The sequence below is a fragment of the Parasteatoda tepidariorum genome, chromosome 7 (genome assembly GCF_043381705.1).
Source record: "Parasteatoda tepidariorum isolate YZ-2023 chromosome 7, CAS_Ptep_4.0, whole genome shotgun sequence".
NCBI classification, from domain to species: Eukaryota; Metazoa; Arthropoda; class Arachnida; order Araneae; family Theridiidae; genus Parasteatoda; species Parasteatoda tepidariorum.
Genome location: NC_092210.1, coordinates 60,398,127 through 60,411,834, shown reverse-complemented (window position 1 = coordinate 60,411,834; position 13,708 = coordinate 60,398,127). Strand labels below are relative to the sequence as shown.

Below are 13,708 nucleotides of genomic sequence, written 5' to 3'. Positions count from 1 at the left end.
ATTATCTTAGGATATTTGAATTTTATAATTGGGTATAATATAAAAAAAACACAATTACTTCCACTTAGTAGGAATAACATTTACCATGACGCAATGCTAAATTCTGTGCCACTATCCACATAAATGCCACTATCCACATAAATCAATTATTAATCAAAAATCGAATACCAATTACTTTTCTTTATAATGCAATAAAATCTGACGAGCAGCTATTTAAACGATCAAACACTTCGTTTGTTTATTTGTGGCTTGAAGTTAGGCTCGCAGAAAATGCCGTTCATGGGTTAAATTTAGTAGAAATAACACAACCTGTGACGTAGGCTATAGTATACCCAATTGGGTGTGAAAATCTTTCGATTTTTGCTTAAAAAGTTCCCTTAATATGGAAGTGAAATATGGAAACATTAAGGCGCCTAAACTTCCGATTGCTCCTACACTGATTAAAAATCGATATTCGTCAGAAAAAATGACGTAATAATTTAGTAGCCCTTCTTTAAACCATTAAGATCGGCACTCGGTGAAAATTCTATCATTAGTACAGAAGTTATTCACTGTGGTTTAATGCAGGTACAAAGACTGTTTAGGTATTTCTGAAGTAATTGTGCCCATTGTTACACTGTTTTCAAATCATGATTCATTAAAAAATAGATTGGCAATGTGTTGGGCTCATGTTGGATTGCAGCTGGTAGACAACAATTTGCAGTAACTTTGTGAGCTCATCTTGGTTAAATGTGATGATTTTCTTCATATGGATTCCACAGTCAGATCTCCAAACTTCAACTTTGTAGATAATGTTTGAACACTACGGGAAGTACAATTGGAATTTAATTGGAAACTTGAAAGGTCCTTTTGGCAAATATCCAGAACCTCAAAACTGAATTACAGACAGAACAAGTGGGACCATTTACTACAGGAATGCTTAAACTATCTTACTTCCTGCAGAAAATCAGTGTGAGACCTGATCGAATCCGAAACCACTGACTGATGCGCATGCATTTAAATTGTTTTTTTTTATTATTATTATTTCAACTAATCTTCATACTAGTTCTGGAGTTACTGACGAAATATGAAAATTCTCCTTATTTTGAAATGTACTTTTGTATATTTAATTTAAAATATACAAGCTTGCTGACAATAAATAACTAGAATATCTTGGAAAATTCGATGAAACTTAGAAAGATAGGCATTTTATTTAGAAATTCTGATACTTACTTCATGTTGTTTGAATTTGGGGTGGGGCTATATTTAATAATTTGAACCATATGTGGTTGACAATGTTAAAATGCTTAACTAGTTTTCAGAGGTACAAGATATTTAAAGATTTACAATTCTGACTTAAATTGTTATATTAACAGGGGTGATTGTGAGCCCAAATCAAAATTCCGGAAAATTTCTTGAGTTTAAAAAAAAAAAGAAAAAACTTTAAATTGAAAAATCAGGAAAAAAATTTAAACAAGGTTTTTTTCCTTTTCCTCAATATTTCTTAGTTTACTTAAAATATATTTAAAATTTTACACATACATATACCATTTACACATACCTATGATGATCTGGAAAAGTAATTAAAATTTACAAATATGTCTTTCTTTCTTGAGTTTATGATTATAACAACTATTTACTGATAAAAAATTAATATTAATCATGAATATAAGCTTATAAAGTATCTTTCCGTCTCGCCCTTACAAACAAATAAATGTTTTAAGTTCCACCTTTTGAAAATTTGATTTTCGGAAACTTCCGGATCACTGTTAGCAAAAATTCCGGAAATCCGGATTTTTTTCCGGAGCACAATCAGCCCTGTATTAACCAGGTCATATTAACTGAAAGAAGAAATATTACTCATGCAAAAATTTATATTTATACATTGTGAGCAAAAATATTAGTTAAATTGTTACAGCTATTTAATTTTTTCTAAACTTAATTTATTGTGCTTGAATGTTTTTGAGTGTACGCTTGATTAAACTATGAAAAATTTAATGTAACCTTCATATTATTTAGCATTTATAAAAATGAGTTTAAGAAGTATGAATTATAGTAAAGCATTGTTTATATGTTTATGAGGGGACCGATGTATATCAAGAAATAAATGAAAATGCTAAATTAAGCAAATAATATTAGAAAACAAAACATCTACTAAAGTGAAAAGAAAATCATACCTTTAATTCTCATCTTGAGTACACAAATGTATATAATTCTTGGCATACACATTTAAGTAAAAAAAATCTGAGAGAGACACAATTGATAACTTATTTTTCCATTTCCTTCACAATAAATTAACTTTGCAAAAGTGCTACTAAATTTATAAAGTTGATCCTGATATATTTTTGTTAATGAAACATTCAAAATTATATGTAATTACATTAAAATCATTTTAGTTTTTGTAATTATTATTTTACGGAACGCACGAGATACCTACCTATTTATTGTTTGAGGCTAATACAAAATTTTAGCATGAAAAAATTGAATAATTTATTTTTGACATGCAGCTTTTTTGTATTGTGTTTAAATTATGCAGACAAATTAAATATCTGTTAATAAGGCTTAAACTTTAATAAAGTGCACACGTGGGGAGGGAGATGGAAAATTAAAGCACAACACAAGATATGCAATTATATAAATGTTTTAAAGTTATAAAAAAAAGTATTAATGAAATAATTTTTGTGCGATGCAACTTCATATTTTCCTCCCATTGAGATAACATTACTAAAGAACTTGTGATGATCATCATTTAATAAATTATTATTGTTTTCCTCCTAATTTTTTTTTTCAGGTATTCTTGTTAAAAGTACTTTCACTATTTTGTAAAGTTGAGCCCCAATTATTCATTGAATTGGATGACAAGAACTCCGGGGATAACAAAAATCGCGTACAATCCAAATAAAACACGCAAAAATATTTTAAAATATATATCCATAAGTGTGCATACTTTTAACATACTGGGACTCAACTCTGTTTTTCTAATTTATTTGGGCATTTTACACCATTCTTTTTTATGTTTTTGTTGCGCTCAACTATGCGATTAAAAAAAAAGGACTATTGTCACCTATTTCTGTTCCTTAGGTTTAAAGTAGTGCAGCATTTTTCTTTAATAAAAATTGTGTTACTAATAAAGCAAATTTTTTCCTAACTGAAGAAAAAAAATGTATTTTCTTTAGTTAGGAGAAAATTTGCTGTATTAGTCGCACACAATTTTTATTAAAGGAAAAATATATATATATTAAATTAGTACTTACCATTGTTGCTATTGATAAATTATTTTGAGGTATAAAAAAACTTTATTGAAAATAGATTACTATTGATAAAAAATTTTAATTGCAGTATTCATATCAATAGAATGTTTTTCTTTATCGACAAACATTAAAATTATTGGACGGTTGTGTTCAGGTGATTCAAAATGAGTCTTGTGCGAGATCATAGATGTAATTTGTGCCTAAAGCACTTCTTCCATTAATTTTACTACCTTGTTAATTCAAATCTCACTTGATAAGTTTCCATTAGGAACACAAATTAATTAGACATGTTTCTGTTTTTAATGAAACTTTATCAATTACTATATGACTTGTTTGTTTAGGTTATGACAAGAAAAGCTTACCAATTATCTCAAAAATGAGTTCGCAACCACCTCATGTTTTCTTCAATTATAACTAATATTTACTTGTGGAACTTAAAGTCTTTCCAATAAATATGCTATATGGGATAATTTAACAATTATAAAAGGCCAACTCAATCTGTTAGTTATCGTATGGGATTTCTTCAGGGAAACTTATAAAAGATTAAACTATAAAATATATAAGATTTAGGTTTATCAGTTTGCACAACCTATGGGAGTACCAAAAGAGTAATATATATATACATATATATATATAAAAATAAGCTGTGCTTTGTGCATTAAGTTACTTATTTCTGTCTGACTGAAAGTACCAGATTGAAACTATTTAATTTTGCATGTTCTTTTTATGACTATGGCATACTTGCCAAATTTTACGCATTTGGTGTAAAATTTTATTTCTATATTTAAAGTGGTAGTAAAATGTATGTTTTCTATATATTCCTTGCATTTATAAACTAAATTTTATAATCTTTTTGACCACCACTATTTTTAAAAAAAATTAAGCAAATATATTAATATGCAATACTGGTTTTGTAGTTTGAATATGCTCTATCAAAATACTGCGTATGTTTCGGCCTAAAATTGTAATTTAAATTCCATTTTACTACCACTGGGGGAAAATCATCCTCGAACGGATTAAAAGTTGGCAGGTATGCAATGGCTCAGTGTTAGCAGTAAAAATAAATGTCTTATGAATTTCTACAAATAAATGTGGGTGATTTCTTATTCTGAAAGTAGATATTAAAGCATGACTTTAAAATACCATTTCTGTTCATCTAATACTTATCAGGAACAGTAACAAATTTTGTTATTTCTGTATTCGATTGCAAGTTAAGAAAAAACTATTATCTGTTTGCATCTAAGTATATACACCAAATGTATGCCAAGCTGAAAAATTAGTTATACATGTGTGAGTCATATTAGTATTTTTAACTTGGATTACAGACTTAAGACTGCTGGCTCGCTCCCCACATACTTCCTAATTTTTGTGGCCCATTGTGCATTCCTTTTTTTATACAGTTCAGTATGTATTTAATTTTTTATTGAAATGATAGTGAACTGTACAAAGATAGGGTATTCATTTATACAGTTAGTCTAGTCCCCTTGTACAAGACTGGTTAACAGTTAAAATGTGCCAAGTAATATTTCAGACTTAGTTGCTGCATACTACTGTTCACAACAATTTTGTAATGAAAGAAAATAGTTTAGCAGGCTTTAAATGACCATGATTCCACCCTATTTGGAATTGGCTATTACAAATTTATCTGTTAACTAGATGAACATTTCATTATAATTAAAATTATCAACTGTTTATATTTATGCTGTTATTTATTCATAAGATACTAAATTCTTACTTTTATTTTTCAGCTTACAACATGAAGCATTTGCCAAGCATAATGTGTCTGTCCCACCAGGTAGCAAGTTAATTTTATTAACGGACCTTAAGAACTACATTCAGCAACTGAAAATTATGATGTTGGATCGAGAGAAGCAAAAAGAAATGAATTGTGACTTTACAACGTCTGAATCACCCTTATCCAAGCGGTGGTGCAATAATGCTCGAGAATGCTGAGCATTCCTGCATTCCCTCTGACCACTGGCAAAAAAATGAACTTTTTATACTGTAAAAAGAAACAAATCAAACTTCCAATATTTATTTATTTATTGTTTTGTTTTGATCTTCACCTGAGCTAGAAACCAAAAGAACCAGAATCTCATTTGTGTTGCTTTGAGTTTCTGTACCTTCTGTTGTAGCAAGTATTATTGAACATCTATGCAGAGCCAGTGGCAGATGCGCGTGTGCGATCCCACCTCATATTTTAGAAAAGCCAATGCGTGCAAATTTTAATCTATTTTTTCATGTTATCTATTATGTTGGAACTGCATTTATTGTAAATAGATGTATTAGTGTTGTTAATGCAGAAGACAAAAAAAGTAAATTAAATATGTTGTGATTAATTTGTTTTCTTTCATTTGATGCCTCAAACCATTGACACCTCAAAACTCAGAATAATTATACTAATCTGCAAATAACACACCATAGCAATGCTTTTTTTGGGGTTGGGGGAGAGATATAAAAATAAACAATTTATACATGTGTATATATAATAATTTCATATTTACTTTTTACAAGTTTAACATCTCTATTTTCCTTTTGAACTGCTAAGCAACTTGTCAAAAGACTTGTACTTTCCAAACATTGTCTGCTTTCAGATTTTATTAGGAAATGAAAAAAGTTTTTTCTGAATAAATATTAATTTTGTTCTAAATTCTGAAAATATTTATTGTTCGTAAATAAATTATATCATTATTTTTAACAATTTTGCTTTATTGAAAATTGATGATTAAAAAAAAGTTAATACAAATAGGAGTATTGTGTTTTAGGTTTAAATTTAGATGTTAAAAATTTAAAGCTCTCAAAACTGATATTTTTTAATGATGAACAACAAATAATAAAATTTTAGATACAATATATATTTATAAAAATTATAAGGATTTTTTTCTTCTTTATTATAATAAAATGAAACATTTTGATGTTGAATCCTTACATCCCACCCTCTGGCTATAGCCCAGATTTATCCAGTTCTAATACAAAATACCACAACATCAAATATTATATTTATGTATTACAAGTATTAATTCAGAAAAAATCCACAATATTTTGACTGCCATGGACTCTATTCTAAATTATTTAAACATTCTAAATTTAGTTTTTTTTTTTTTTTTTTTGTTTTTTTTNTTTTTTTTTTTTTTTTTTTTTTTTTTTTTTTTGTAATTAAAAAAAAAGACAACTATGCATAAGAGTGAGTATTATCTATTTACTTCACCCACAGTTGCATGACCCAGAAACTTGACTTGAATAAAACTTGAGCCCATCACTTAGTGAAAATGTGATGTCTCAGTTACTGAAATCTTGTTACTCTTCTATCTTCTTGTTGTCTTGTTAATCCTTGGTTTTGAAAAATAATTTTCAATCACTCTTTTCTAAAAAGTGCTAGCCCCAGGGCTGCCAACTACAACGCTTTTTGGAAAAATATTTTAAGAGTGGAAGTCAATTAAAAACTATAACTTACATAGTTTTTTAGTAATTTAGCCAGCATTTTAAAAACTTCGCCACAAGAGAGAGGAACAAGTGGCATTTCATATGAAGTTATGAATTATTTTCATGTAGAGGTGGAGAAAATAACTAAATCAGGTGCACGAAACAAAGAATCGTACATTAAAACATAAACTTAGCTACCGTTAGAAGAAATTTTCTCCTAAATATTAAAAAATTGGTATCTCTTTTGCCCAGTGCCGGATTACCCATTGGGCTAGACTAGGCCATGGCTTAGAGCCCCCTTAAAATGGATTTTTTGAAAATAAATTTTAAAAAATTAAGAAAAGCAATGATTTTTTAAAAAAAAAATTAATTTCAAATATATATGTTATGATTATAAAATGTTATGCTTATTTTTTAGTTCTAATTTAACAAAATAAAGTAAAATTTAATTAATTTTAATTTTAAATATGCTTTCTTAAATGGAAAGATGTATAAATACTTTTACTTTTCAATAATTAAAAAATATACGAGAAAAAAATTTTAATCTAAGGGCCCTGAAAATTTGAATGGCCTAAAGCCGCATACGCTTAATCCGGCACTGCTTTTGCCCCAATCATAAATTCAAGTGATCTTTGTGATGGTTCTTTTGGCAGTTACTGCTATGAATTTCCTCACAGTTTTTAAAATCTTGCTATTTATAATATGAGAGTGAATTTCAAATTCCGCATTTCAGTAATGATTTTCTTTATACTTTCAATCAGTATTGATTTCATCTTAATCTAAAGTGATTTTTTTGCTACGAATTTTCAAAATCCTAATTCAGTTTTTTTTTTTTTTTTTTTCCAAAACGCAAATTTTTGGGAAGTTTCTTAATCTGAAAAAGTTCCTTTTTTTAAAAAAAATTAAATTTGCTTAACATATTGAAGAGTAGGCTACTCTTTAATATCTTATGATCAAAAATTTTTGTGCTTAACGTTAATAGAGAAATTTTTTATATTTCTCTTTCATTGATAAAATATCTAGACTATTTTTACAAGTATATATCTTTAGTTTAAACATATTTTTAAATGATTGCTTTTCTTGTATGATTGAAATGTTTTTTTAATCGAGTATTTTTCAATGGAATATAAATTAATTATTATGTTAAATGTAATATATCTTTAAAAAATATAATTTAAATTTAAAAAAAAACTGATTGAAATTAATTCAATCTATTTTTTTCTCCAAAAAAACATATTAAATCAATAATAATAGTGCTGAGTGTATAATTATTTAAAAGTTGCAATAAGAGCTCTAGCTACACTAAAGTGACCCATTTGCTTTATTATTATTGTAGCTTTTTTTTTCTTCTAGAAGTGGAATTTTCTTTTTGAAGCATAAAAATAAGGAAAGTAAGGTTAATAATCTTTATCATATAGAACACATTTGTTGTACCTAATTGTGCATGTAAATTTCTAAGGTTGGTTAATTCTATTAATATATTACAAATTTTTTGTGGCAATTATGAAATAAAAGTTTTTTCATAGTTGTGCAAATTTTTCATTACAAATCATTCTAATATTGGCATAAAAATTATCTCCATTTTATAATTTATTAGTTCAGGTATAACAACTTCACCCAGAATATATTAAATTATTAGAGAATTTTTTTTTAAATTGTTGTGATATGGACAAATTATTTAATCAATTTTTTGTTGAATCTCTATTGATTTACTTACCAATCTCATCTGATAGCATTAAAATAAATGCATTGCAGGCGAAACTGTTTTCACCTATTGGGAACACAATTTATAGATAAAAAATAATAAGAAATATCATACTATTTATTTATTTTCAGGGCCTAACATTAAAATGAAAATTCACAACTAGACAACAATTAACGTATAAATGTACCATATCTACTTGCTAATTTCTCATACATTTTAATCTGTTCAAGGGTGATAGATGGCTTAACTATTTCTAGGGCTTTCATAAAATGCTCCTCAGTTATGTATTCAGTGCTTTCATTCTGTCTAAGAGCTATGGTCACTGCCTTTATATAAGAAAACAAAATGCCATTAATAAGACAGAATTCAGAACTTTTACACAATTATCTAAAAATAATTTTAAAAAATGAGAAATGTCAAAGAAAGGATTATTTGTATGACAAAATATAGAATTAAAAGAAAAAAGCCATGATAATAGTGATTTTCAAGCAACTATTAAATGGTGTGAAGTGGAAAAATATAATGATATAGCTCGGTGATTTACAAATATTTTAATATTTATCTAAGTACCAACAATAAATATTTCTATCACCCATTTAAATCTCAAAAAGATTATAAGATTTTGTGAAATGCATGCAGATATAAATAAGATTTTATAACCATTACAATTTTAGTTAAAATTGTGGAAAGCTTTGAAAGTGTTCAATTTTTTAATTGCCCCCTAATTTTCTGGAACAAAATAAAAATTTAAAAAAAAAAAAACTTTTTGGTTTAGTGATTTCTCAGTTTAGAGGTAAATAATCACATTATTTCATTGGTGAACAAATTTGAAACTATCTTTCGGTTATTAAAATTTAGACTTAAGGAAAAAAGATAATTTGTTTTTTAGATGAAAAATAATAATTTTTTAAGGTATTTATGAAAAACCCGTGCAATATTTTATTTTAATTCCATATCACTAGACAAAATTGAACCTCATTGATGGCAGAGCTTTAAGTTTAGAACTGTGTTTTGCCTTAACCTTTTGAGAACCACCTAACAAGAAATTAATGACCATAAGATATATTTAGTAATGAGGTTCAGTATTTATGTCCAAAAAGTTCGGGATATTGGCTAGAACATATGGTTAACAGCCTTCTGAAAATCAACTATCTAGTAAAATTTCAAACTTATAAATTACAATTAAAACAAGGTATTCTGGGACAAAAGGCTGTTTATCAAAAATGTATAATTCATTAAGCAGGGATTTGTAAATTCTGCACCAACTACATACATGAAACATTTACATAGCTAAATTGGATTTTGTCTAATAAATGAGCCCTTCTCACAAAAAAAGACAAGTATGATATAATTAAATTTTAAAACAATCTTATTACAAACAAATGTACAGTCAGCAAAAAAAAAAGATCACCCTGAATAACTTTTGTTCTAATGATCAAATTTTCACGTACTAAGTGTCAATCGTAATGGTTCCTGGCGGCAAGCTTAAATATGCTAAATAATTAGTGCTGACTATTAATTAAGTTACGAAATCGGACACAAAAATGTACTTTCTCTGAATAAACACATTTTTTTATTACATATTTGGATACTTAAAAAAATAACTTGGTGACAACGAAGAAATATTTAAATGGGGTGATTAATATTTAAACTGTCAACTTACGAGGAACTAGACGTATGCGAGCATAGCATAAAATTTCATTCATATTTTTTTATCCAATTCCAATAACGAATTGCTCATTTTTTTAGTTTATAAAATACGATGTTTCTTTTTTAACCCCTTCCTTCTTGCTCCCGTGAAAAGGACAAGTTGAGTTTTTGCTCTCTATTTCTCGCTCCCGTGATATTGACGGGCTGGAGTGTTCAGTAGTAACGCGGCAATAAGAATAAAACTAATTCATTTCTTTTGCCTGGAAAATATTTTATTTCTCATTTTACACACCAGATCGCAGTACTAGAATATTTTTTAAGGTAGTTTATAGATAGTTTATTTTAAACTAGATTTCAGCACTAATCGAATACGTAATACAAATACAAAAGCCAAAAAATAGGCACTTTTATGACCGTTTTCTTGAAAATTAACCGATCGTTAAGCGGTTAAGAGTCTAAAAAGTTTTGTCGTAATTTAGTAAAGAAATTTGAATCAAAGATTATGTTGAATAAAAAATATTTTATTCCACATTTTTATTCAAGATTTTTTTTTATAAAAGCATGTTTCTGAAAGAATGTGATCATATTTTATTTTTTAGTTTGTTTTTTTAATAATTGATACAATACAAACGTATGCATATATTTGGAATGATATTGATCAATTTTTTCTATATAAATTTTATAATTATTGATATGAATACGTATCAACATTTTTAAGCATCTTAAAATTTCTAAACATCTTATATATTGTCTTAATCATAAAATAAATGAAGTCGTATAAATGAGGTTAAAAACAACATAAAAAAACCCAAATAATGTCAGATAAAAAGTTCATGTATTCAAATTCTAAAAGTTTAGAAAATCATAAATAATTTATAAATTGATTCATATTTTCTTTTCAGAGGAGATAAAAAAGAAAAAAAAAATCTTTGCCTTTTGGTCAGAAATCAGCTGAAAATTCTCTATTGTCTAGAAACTTCGATGTATTCTCTTTTAACTATTAATAAATAAAGCTTTCTAAGCAATCACAGAACATTATTTAATTTTTTTTTAGATAGTCTGAACTTGGTTGCTTAGCAACCCGGAGTAAAATTAAGTACTCCTCTCTTGAATTAGTCTATGAGTTATCTTAAAATATTCATTTGGGCGAAAACTTTGTTTGACTGTTTTTTTGGACTATCGCCAAATCTATATATTTACTATCCAATTTTTTTTAAATTTAGTTGAATTTTTTTTTTTATTTAACAGAAATTTCGAGGGTCAGGAATCCAAAAATGTAAAAAAATAAAATAAAAAAAAACATGTCTAGAGAAGGCACGTATTTGTCTCTGATTTAATAACTTAATTGATAATTAGCACTAATTTATTAGTAGATTTAAAGTCACCCCCAGAAACGAAAGTTACTCAGGTTGATATGTTTTTTGGTTTGTCCACTCTACTGGAAGCAAACAAATATTTTTACGGAAAAACAAATCTACCAACAAAATATTTTATGAGCTTTCTGCTGTGCAATAGAAAATACAATGTAAGTGACAAAAAATTTTTTTTGATAATATTTGACATTTTTGTTATGTTATGCTACACATTTAAAAAACAAAATTTTTCAAGAATCAATATTCTTTTACCAGTTTTTAAGATTCTATTTTAGTGTTTTTAATATTAGCAGGAGAAAGAAAATAGTTGCCCAGGGGCATTATCAAAATCTTACTGAAAGCACATAAGTCGTTGTTTTTCAATTGTATAACAGTTTTCTAGAGCTACTAAGACAAACACTCAAATTTCAAGAATATTTATAAAATTTGATGATTTTTTTTAATTAAAATAAAAGGTAAAAATAAAAAAACATTCATATTACTCAAAACAATACTTTAAAAATGAAATTGTAGTAAAAATTAAAAAAGATAGAGTAAGATAAAAAAAACTTATCCAGAAAAGTTCATTTGATACACTTGCAAATTTCAAATTCTTATCGAATTTACATTTTTAAAAGTCTTACAAGAGGTCTAAATATAATTTATCAAAAAATATTACTAAAGATTTTCTGTTTTCATTCAGTGATCAATTTTAATTAATCATAATTCAAAATAATTATAAGCTTTATGATCCAAGTCGAAAATATTCACTTCAAATTTGAAATCTCTTGATTGAATATAATAAAAAACAATTTTTAAACAGTAATTGTAAAAATATATTGAAGTACTTAGCAATTTCTTAAAAAAAGTAACAAAGAATTATTTATTTGTCACAAACTATATCTAACAGTAATTTTTTTTCCTTGATTTTAATAAGTATATTTATTTTTTTCACACAAATAAAAAAAAAACTTCTTTTTCAATGAAAATGAAAATGAAAACAATGCCAAATAATAAAATATATAAATGAAAATAACATACTGTTCTATAGAGATGCGTTAAATCAGCCCCAGACAAATGTTCAGATTTTTCAGCTATTAACTTCAAATCAACATTAAGCAAAGGCACATCTGTGAAAGTCCTTAAAATGGATTCACGTTCCTAATTTATAAGAAAAGATAACAATATTTCTAACATCCTTTTTAAATCAATACAACTAAAGAATTTTGTAGCTTAATCTTATTTATAATCTTATCTTAATTATGTTCTTATCGTAATCTTATTTCTTAAAATATTATTTATAGATAGCTGTCAGAATAAACTAATGAACCACTTGATAATTTATAAAATGTTACCTAACATGCTTAACCTTTTACAAGTTCTTTCTGGAGTTATCCATTTAATTAGTTATCTGTTATCTATTAATTAAATTATCTATTAAAAATTTGTTATCTATTAATTGATGCTGCAATTTGCATGTTCCAGAGGAGAATGTTTGTTCATAAAATACAAAAATTGACAATACGCCTAATATATATATATATATATATATACAAAATTATAAGGCTACAGAGCTGAACATTAGTAGTCGTAAACCCAAAATTGGGTCGACTGTTCAACAGTGGTTATATATATATATATATATATATATATATATTCAGTAAAATCANTATATATAACCACTGTTGAACAGTCGACCCAATTTTGGGTTTACGACTACTAATGTTCAGCTCTGTAGCCTTATAATTTTGAACCAATCCAGAAGACAAGGAAACTCCTGGATCAGTACCCCCAGAGGTATGATTTTTTATGGGAACATCGATGGAGGAACTTTGACACTTGACAGATTTAATGTGCATCAGTCTCCATTTACCACAAGGGGAGTCTTCAGCAGCTGAGGATCGAACCCACGACCTCTTGACCTAATATCATTGCAAAATTTTGTAAAGCAAAATGCTACATCAGCTTTGAATGAAGAAACACAGCATTCTTGCAACAGCCCATAGTGGGCCATGATAGTCATGGCACTTAAGGGATCCCCTAACCTGGGGGATAAGAGTGTTCCTCTTTGTCTGGTGTCTCTCTTCTGTCCTATCCAGCTCAGATGAATGACTCTGACAGTAAATAAACTAAAGCCGGCATAGCTCTTGGGATTAACAACAGTTACAAATAACACCATCATAATATGGGAACACCACTGGTGGGTCCTAACTATGCTGAATTTCCAAAACAATAGCATAGCAATTTTTGATACTCTTGCAGAATAAAATAGGCACACATAATACTAGGACATATGGATAATGGTATATAGATAGCTCAGTTAAAAAGATAATAAATACTTACACAAC

At 27.3% G+C, this 13,708-nt stretch overlaps 2 protein-coding genes across 3 annotated transcripts in view; one reads left to right on the top strand and one right to left on the bottom strand.

The window, feature by feature from the left end:
- LOC107445161 (uncharacterized) overlaps positions 1-5,569 on the top strand; it is a 51,767-nt gene extending 46,198 nt beyond the window's left edge. For both annotated transcript variants that reach the window (XM_016059504.4, XM_016059503.3), the window contains exon 3: positions 4,979-5,569. In XM_016059504.4, the coding sequence (XP_015914990.1) occupies positions 4,979-5,183 (205 nt within the window). In that variant the 3' untranslated portion in view covers positions 5,184-5,569. The remainder of the gene's footprint in view (positions 1-4,978) is intronic.
- Positions 5,570-8,454: 2,885 nt separating this feature from the next.
- The window catches only part of LOC107445164 (ATPase family gene 2 protein homolog B), a 31,250-nt gene continuing 25,996 nt past the window's right edge, over positions 8,455-13,708 (bottom strand). The window contains exons 8-9 of the mRNA XM_016059507.4: positions 12,402-12,521; positions 8,455-8,684 (exon numbers count right to left, since the gene is read on the bottom strand). Of these exons, the coding sequence (XP_015914993.1) occupies positions 8,529-8,684; positions 12,402-12,521 (276 nt within the window). The 3' untranslated portion in view covers positions 8,455-8,528. The remainder of the gene's footprint in view (positions 8,685-12,401; positions 12,522-13,708) is intronic.